This window comes from Danio rerio, chromosome 18 (genome assembly GCF_049306965.1).
Source record: "Danio rerio strain Tuebingen ecotype United States chromosome 18, GRCz12tu, whole genome shotgun sequence".
NCBI classification, from domain to species: Eukaryota; Metazoa; Chordata; class Actinopteri; order Cypriniformes; family Danionidae; genus Danio; species Danio rerio.
In genome coordinates, this window is record NC_133193.1 from 21077907 (window position 1) to 21087287 (window position 9381).

A 9381-nucleotide genomic window follows, 5' to 3' on the forward strand; every position below is an offset into this window, starting at 1 on the left:
TAGTGATTTTTTAAACACCCAATAATGTAAAAAAATAATCTTATTTTTACAGATTATAAAATCCACACACCCCCCATCTAATTACATATAATAATTAGGGGGTTTTGTTTTAAGTACAAAACAACTGTTACTCAACACATGGTTTGTTCAAACTAATTATTAAATGATTATATTATTATAAAATGAGTTAAACTAGTACATTTTTATGTTTGTTAAGGCACAACTTAATTGTTTTATGTTCAATCCACTTAAATGCGTAAAAACTATGAAATTAGCTTAATCCATTTGTGTTGGGAAACATGTAGGAATTGTGTGAAACCCAGCATTTTTTTTACAGTGCATCATGTTTAGTTTAGAAGTGGGTCAGACGTCAACCTGAAGGCGTTAACAACGTGTCTCCAAAGAGATTGACACTGGTGGAGTCGGTTTTTAGAATATAATAACAATAATAACACACACTACCTATCTAATGGGTAAACGGAGCTGTTGAAAGGTGCTGGGGTTAAATGAACGCAGAGCGGCGTAATTGCTCCCAGCTTTTGTCTTCCAGCCTGTCCGCAACAAAAAACACTGAAGGGAGAACACAGTTAGCACTTAGTCTGGCATCATTATCTCTCCTCCAAGTGATGAGCCCAAAGCGCTTAAGTGTTGTTAACTAAACCGTTGCTGAGTCATTAAGGTACATGAGTTTAGATGTCCACCGCCTTTGAACTTACACCTACTCGCTGCAGTTGATAGCCTAAATGAGGTTTATTATACTAAAGTAGCGTCATTGGTTGCGATTATAGCCGCGCTGCCGTCCGTCTGTCTGTCTTCGGTCTGAGTAAGGCTGTATTTGCAGCTCTGGCGGCTTGTCAGAGGCTCTTCACTGACTCATGACTGAGGCCTCCAGGGAAGGGGAGACAGGAACTCTGTATCCTGCTTGTTGTGGCGCTTGCTGATGTGCATTTTCCAGCTTCTACCTGAGCACAAGCACGCACACACACACACAAACAAGCTGCAAATGCTGTGCTCATTTCATGTGAAAGTTCTGGATTTGATTCAGGAAATGAAACACACAGGTGAATGACCTGTCGAAGGGGAGGAGGATGATAGATGTTGTATATAATGAGTATTTACTGTGGAATTTTGTTAGAAAGATGGTTTTCAGCCTGTATAAGCTGCAGTGCATCAGTATTTCTTTTTAGTTTGTTTATTATTAGTGTATGTTATATTGTTGTTGAAGAAAATATATTAATTACAACTTAAATGGGTACATTTGTATATATTTGCGTTTAAAGGAAATGTTTGTACAAGTACAAACATTTAGTACAAGTAGAAAGTTAGAAATGTAGTGTATAAAGGTATGTATATTTTAAGTATAAATACAATATAATGTCAAAATATATAGTAATTATGTATAGTTAATGTTAGTTTAGGTATTTACTAACATTAACAAATATTGCACTGTACATTTATTACAGTAATTATTTATTTTTGTTAATGTTAATCAAAATATAGTTGTTCATTCTTAGTTCATTAACTCGCAGTGCATTACTAATGTTAACAAACATGGATTTTGACTTTAATAATTAGTAAATGTTAAACTAGGATTAGTAAATGCTGTGCAAATATTGTTTATTATTAGTTCATGTTAGTAAATACATTAACTAGTGATTATTGTACTTATTGTAAATTGTATGTGATGTATAGTACTTATTGTAAAGTGTGACTAATATATTTAGCTCAAAACACACGCACTCGCAGTCATTTAAAAAATGTATATTTATTGTTTGTCAATTTAAATATTAATAAGCTCATTTAGAGGCAGGAACCGGCAGATGTGCAACAACTTTAAACATAAGGTAAACACACAACAATGGCATTTCACACTGTAAACACATGATCTAATGATCTCTTGGCTCTCAGCACTGCCCTTGCTCGTAACCGCTACCAAACTGACCAATCACAGAGCTTGCGCTAAACGTCGTTGTGACGTGTATTTTTTTTAGATTTGCACGGGGGTCACGTGACTAAACACTCGGAAGGTAAAGTAATTGAAAAAAGTTGGAAAAATTTGATTGATTATAGGTTCTGAATGTCGATTTCGATTACTTTTTTATTAATTGCCCAACCCTACCATGTCTCCTGTACAGTACAGAATGCATTCAGCTTGCCAAATTTACATAAATCCTTGATTGCTAGAAGTGTTACTCTGAAATGCTGTACTGTGTACTGTCGAGCACTGTCAAAGGCACCTGCGGTAACACCCAAAAGGCAGAGGAAGATGCTTGTCATCACACAAAAAGCTGAACTTCTGGACATGCTAAAGAAAGGTAAAAGTTACGCTGCCTTAGGGCGCCATTACAGGAAAAAAATGAAGATCAAATGGTTTTGATCTTTAGTTTCATTCTATAATACTGGACTTATTTTTCTACAAAGATTTGAACTTTGAGAGTATTTAAACAAGAGTGTGAAAATGTTAATGCCTGTCTGAGAAAAGTGGATAAAGTGTGTTAGTGAGGGGTTTTACCGCCTTCACAGATTTCGCCTATCGCGGGTTATTTTTAGAATGTAACTCCTGCGGTTAATGAGGGACCACTGTATATGTAAATGATTTATGCTAACCCTGCCAGTTCAGTTAAAAAAATATTAAAACATAACTTTAAAAAATAGTAAATTTTTAGCTTAAAATATTTTGTTTGTTCGATTGTAGTTTAATTAAAATTCTAAAAGGTTTTTTATTGGTTTAAGATTTAGACGCTTTACCTGACAAAATATGTTCATGCAAAATATGTTCATGTTCATGTTCAAAAAAAAAAAAGCTGTCGTAATTGCAGAATCTACTAGTCACTATCGACTGATTAAATCAAATACGATTTTAAAAACAAATTCTTGTGTAGCTTATCATGGAACTACGTCTCTGTGTAGTAAACTCGGCTCCATCTGAACACATGTGCTGGAAGTTTACTAGAGCTGGCTTTACTGACAACATGCACATGAAAATTGACCTAAAATTAGGGATGTCAAAATCCAATCACGTGATAGGAAATCGGGCCTATCATGCAGTTTCAGACTCAATCAAATCTGACATTACCTCCCGATCAGAACTCGAATATATATATAAATTCCCATTATTTTTTTACACATCTATAGTTATGCGGTGGCACAGAGTTAGATCTCTTTCAAGACTTCATACAGAAACAGCAACGCGGCATGACATCACTTTGTTGCAGAGACGCTATTGGTTAAATACTGGCAGCACAGAAGCAGCTTGAAGCGGAAAGTGCGAGTATGTCTGTTGCCTGGAGGTTTTATAAAGTTGATGATGACAACATTGCCATAGTAAACTGTGAGATATGTATACTGGGGATTGCCTGTTGGGTATTTCAAGTTGAGGAGCTATTTCTATTTATATTAGATTTTTTTATATTTGGTGTTGCGCTAAAGTCCAAAAGTGTAGAATTGCTACCTCACAGAAGTGCTCTGTTTGTTAATAGAGATGTTCAATGTTAAAATAAGGTGAATTAAATTAAAATAAGGAACATCCTGGATCTGTTTCTTAGCTCTTTTTTATTCTTTTTATGTTGTGTAGAAGTATCTGATCGGGTTTGGGTATCAGAAGATCCTCAAAATCAAATGACTCGGATTTGCATTTGAGGGAAAAAAAACCTGATCAGGACATCCCTACTTAAAACAATCACCCAGCCCAAACAACTTTGTTCCAAAGATATCTTAGGCAGAACTTTCTAGCCAGGATAAAAAGGAAGAGTAAATCTAACAAACAAAGATGGCACTGATTGGTTTTGCATTCTGAGAATTTAATGAGTTTGCCCGATCTGTTCTCTTCCTTCCCCGTCTCCTTTCCCACTGACACACACTCACACGGCATCGCTGAGACGAGAACAGCCAAAACACACACTTCTCTCTCAAACACAAACATTGGCTGATGTTCTCTTCAGCTCTAATACACTTAAAACACATGAACACACACGCACAACACCCTCAGGAAAAGGGCCGGTCTCTGGGCTGAGCATTGTTCGCTCCCAAGCTAAACATTAAAAAGATTATTAACCTTTAATCTTTGCACCCCTGTTTAAACCCACAGAACAGCCAGCGCAGACTCAACCACCCCTGTTCTGTGTCTCTTTCCTCTCTCGCTCGTGTAAAAAATGGGGGGCATTAATCAAACCCCGGCATATGTAGAAGTGTACAGCCATGTGAACCTTCCTGCTGCATTGTTTCTGTTCTGCATCTCATTGATTTAGGTAGAAGTTCAAATTCAGCGCTCATTAGGCCGCATAGCTGGAAGCAAGTCTTCCTGTATTGTTTCTGTTGACTTAACATGGAGCTAATGACTACTTAGCATGGATACTTTACCAAAAAAGGGAGGTGTTTTTGGATGTAGGTGCATTGGTTTTATTAGCAGAAAAAAAAACACATTGCAAGCTTAAAGAGGATGTAAGGAATTTGGTAATGTTAACATGCTGGGGCCCAGTGTGAGGAACCATTTCAGTGGAGAAGGGTTTAAAGTTGGTCCTGATTCTACCACATATCCAAACAGCCATGCTTTAAATGGACAGCAGATTTCATGTATTGTAATTTGTTGGGTTTTCTTTGTGTGGTTGCATTGGTTGTCTTATTTGATTGATTTTTTTAGGCTTCTATAAAATAATTTTATTGTTTAGTTGACTTTTTGTGGTTTCAAACTTGTGAGGTTTGAAGAGTCTATATGCACCTGTTCTTTATACAATGGCAAAATGTATTTATTTTGATTGGTCTTGCATACCTGGAATCAAATTATACAATATATTGTGTGTTATTCACTGTCAGATTATGCAGTTTTAACTCTAGATTTCTTATACATGATCGATTTTCTAATAACATACACCACAGCAATAATTGATCAATAATTGGTGCTTTTCCCAAACAATGACGTAACTCATGGCTGAACTATCATAGTACAATGCATGGTTTGGGAAAAAAACGATGTAGTGACAAGTGTTTCCCAAAACCATAGTTGCTTTGTCGCAGATCAATCATTTGAACCACGTTAGTTAGAACGTAAAACGCCCATAATGATGCTTTAAAGGACGTGCTCTAAACTTTTTTGAGAAAACCCCATCATTTTATCTGCAAATATATACGCATTTACAAAAAAATCCAATATTAGTTTAGGTAAAAACATGCACTCGTTTTCTATATTAATTGAAATATATGTAAATGGTACATATAGGGCCTATGTTTCCTTTACAAATATTATTTGAGAATTATTCCATATTCTATTATAAAACATAAAACCGCTTAGCTAACATGTAACATCATATATAAATCATATAAATCATTAATGGTTGTAATTTACAGCAGGCTATTTATTAAGAAAAAATCTATCTTAACAAATTAATAATAATGATTAATTAATATTAAAAATATTATTATTATTAAGTAGGATTTTGTCATTTTTTTTTTGTTATTTTATTTATTTATTTATTTATTTAAGTACAATGTGAAATTCAAACCACTGCAGAAATGTTTTAACCAACAGGCCCATGTTATTAAGCCTTTAGTACAGATACATTTCTAAATTAACAACCTATAAATTAAAAGCATTAATGTTCGCTATATATTTTTGTTTTCACAAACTTTGAAGACGTAACATAAATTCAGCTTTTAAATAATAGGCCACTTATCGCCTTGTCATGAGCCATGGCTGCATTTTAAATGGCGTCAATGTTTTAAAGTGCACTGCGAAGGGAGCGCAATTGTCAATATGAGGATCGCTAAAACTAAACTGTAAGAATACATTGACAGCAAATTACACCTAAGAGAGATTTATTATTATTATTATTATTATTTAAATCATTCCAAGTTTAAACGCTCTAAATGGATAGGCGTAAAGGGGATAACTGGGAATAAAAAAGAACCAGGAACTATGCTTCTAACTACAGCACTAGAAGTGTGCGAATGTTCGTTTGAACGATGGATTTGGGAAACGCCAAATTTATGAACTATGTTTGTAATGATGTTACTTGAGACATTTGTTGGCTTACGATGGTTTTCGGAAACGAACCCCAGGTAGATTATTAATTAGACAGCTATCAGGATGTTCAGAGTGTCATGTTCACAGGTGAAGTTTTAAAGGATTAGTTCAGGCAAATATTCAAATGATGTAATTAATTACTCAACCTTAATTCGTTTAAAAGCCTTTGTTCGTCTTCAAAACGCAAATGAAGATAATTTAGATAAAATCAGACAGCTCTCTTAATCTTCATAGACAGCAACCTTCTAGAGACATTCAAAGGCCAGAAAAGGAACCAAAAATATTATCGAAACAGTCCATGATCATATAAAGCTCCAAGAACACTGTAAATTAGACTATGAATATATAGTAAATATGTCAGATACCATTAGAGACTCTCATATTTCACCAAAAATATGTTAATTTGGGTTATAAAGATCAATGAATAAATTGTTGAGGGAACTAACACTTTAAACTCAAGATTTCAGTGACTCTTATTCATTGATACTGTCATACTATTTATGGTCTCAAAATACTGCTCTGCAAAAGAGCTAACTAATATAAAGCATTACCTTGGTCATTTTATGGTGCAGTTTAGTGGTTAATGCTGTTTTTGGAGCTTCACAGCCTTGCTTGTAAACTGTTGTTATATAGAGAAAAAGTTTCTTAAAATCTTCTCTTTTGTGTTCTACCATAAATCTAATAGCATGCAGGTTTGGATTGACATGACGTTGAGTAAACGATGACAGAAGGCTAATTTTGTGGTTAGCTATTTCCTGAATGACCCTGAGAGTCACAAGAAAATGTGAAGGAGCCACAGACCCTGGCTCTTGCAATCTCCCTGCCAATAGCCTCTCAGGAGCAAATTAATGGCATCAGTCAGCATGCACGTTAATCTGAGCTGATAGCGTGAAGCCTGGGGGGTCAGGAGGTCAAAGGCTTGCACTAAGTTGTCAGGGAGCTGAAAGCTGTCCCCAGGCCCACAGCGGGAGGAGACGCTCCCTCTCCACCCAAACCATCGCCACCATCACCCACCCACAGGAATGTGGAGGAGAATGGAGACGGGGGAGGGAGCTGTCGCCGGATATGAGCTCATGGCTTTTACATATCCCCCCCTTCCACACATACTCTCTTTCCAGATCAAGACTTGAACGCAATACGTGGCACTGCTAAGTGGAATCATTTTAGGGGATAATTCACCAAGGAAAATGCATTCTGTAGTTATTTACTCTTCTTTCATGTGTTCAAAACCTATTTGAGTTCTTTCTTCGGTGGAACACAAATTAAGATACTTTGAAGAATGTTGAAAACCTGTAAGCATTGATTTCCATAGTGTTTGTTTTCAACTTTCTGCAAAATATCTTCTTTTTATGTTCAGCAAAAAAAAAGAAACGGGTTTGGAACCACTTGATGGTGAGTAAGTAGTGGCTAAATTTTTGTTTTGGGGTGAGCTGTCTCATTAAGTGTGTGCGGCTAAGACACAATCAGGGTCTTTGGAAGCACATGATTGAGCCATTAAAGTAATAATGATCATTTTGATTTAGATTTTGGTTGTTTTGCTTAATTTTTAGGGCATATATACTTGACTTAAACAGGTTTTTTAACGTCATAATATTTCTTCCGCTCATTCTATCCATTTCTCAGCTTTTCAGTGTGTTAGTAAATATTTGAATGAACTAAGTTTTGAAGTAGTGCCCTCTTGAGGCCACACATAACAGTGCAGCCTTCAACTCCACATAACAAACCATCTCTCTGTCTATTTCAGTGTTATGGGACAAATGAGTGACAGCTGTGTTCTCTCTCTTCCTGTTTCAGATGCCAGTCTGTCACCTGACGCCCCCAAGCAGAGTCACTGGTGTAACGTGGCGTACTGGGAGCATCGGACACGGGTGGGCCGCCTCTATACGGTGTACCAGCCTGCCGTCAGCATTTTCTATGACCTACCTCAAGGTACGGGCTTCTGCCTTGGCCAGCTGAGCCTGGACCAGCGCAGCAGCACCGTGCAGCGGACGCGTGGCAAGATCGGCTACGGCTTGCTCCTGAGCAAAGAGCCGGATGGAGTCTGGGCTTACAACCGCAGCCAGCACCCCATCTTCGTCAACTCTCCGACTCTGGATGTCCCAGGGAGTCGAAGCCTGGTGGTGCGCAAGGTGATGCCTGGATACTCCATTAAAGTGTTTGACTATGAACGCTCGTCCATGCTCAGGCAAGGAGCCGAGTCGGAGCTGCTAGACGGACCCTATGACCCGAACAGTGTGCGCATCAGTTTCGCGAAGGGCTGGGGCCCTTGTTACTCCCGCCAGTTCATCACTTCGTGCCCCTGTTGGCTGGAGATCCTCCTCAACAACCACAGATAACACATGGATAAACACATGGACTCGCTCATGCCGAGAGACTCCACAAACAATCCCAAATATCATCTACTTAGATTTAATATAAAGTTTTATATATTATAAGAAATATATATTATACTTGTAAATACTGGAGTCATTTTTACGATGTAATTATTTATGTATGGTGCAATGTGTACATGGACAAGAGGAAAAAAAACGGGAAATGCACTTTGGCTTATATATTATATATATAAATATCTATAAAGATAAAGAATCTTTCAATACCAATTTGAAAAATTATACAGCAAAAATAGGAAGAGCCTGGTTTTGGTGTATAGTTTTCATATACTATTAATATCCAGATGAAAAGCTAACACCATTCACACATTGATAATAAAGTATTCGCATAATACTGCTTTGCCTTTTTGTCTCTCTTACTCATTTATAAACAAAGCCTGATTCTAATGATTACATTTTATATGGTGAAGAATAAGGAGCGGCACGGTGGCTCAGTGGTTAGTACTGTCTCCTCACAGCAAGACCGCTGAGTGTATGAGTGTGAATGGGTGTTTCCCAATACTGGCATATGCTGGAATAGTTGGTGGTTCATTCTGCAGTGCAACCTCTGAAATAGAGACTAAAGCTGGTTTATACTTCTGCGTCTAGTGATCAGAGTGACCCACGGCGCATGCCTTGCGTGTAGCCGTGCATTTATATTTCTGCAAGCTGTTTGTGTCACTCTGCAATAGACTCTTTTCACATTTCCGGGTTTCTCAGTAGCAGAAGTCGTCATAGTTGGGAAACTTAGTGAACGGGAGAATACAACAAATATTTTAAAAAATCTTATTTACTCAGATAATAAAAGAAAAACTCTATGATGATGTTATAAAGATGTACAGAAAAAAGAAAAAAAATTGTGTGAGCATGATGACGGCAACCAGAGGAGAGAACAACATCAGATTTACTCTCAGCCTCATAGACGCTGCATTAGAAACGCCTCGCACAAGCGGTAATTTGGTTTTTATCATTTGAAACAAAGATGATATACTT

General features: G+C 37.0%; 1 protein-coding gene across 1 annotated transcript in view; it reads left to right on the forward strand.

Annotated features, from left to right (window-relative positions):
* smad6b (SMAD family member 6b) overlaps nt 1–8743 on the forward strand; it is a 51382-nt gene extending 42639 nt beyond the window's left edge. Inside the window, 1 exon segment of the mRNA NM_001045051.2 lies at nt 7814–8743. Within this exon segment, the coding sequence (NP_001038516.1) occupies nt 7814–8355 (542 nt within the window). The 3' untranslated portion in view covers nt 8356–8743.
* The last annotated feature ends 638 nt before the right edge of the window (nt 8744–9381 follow it).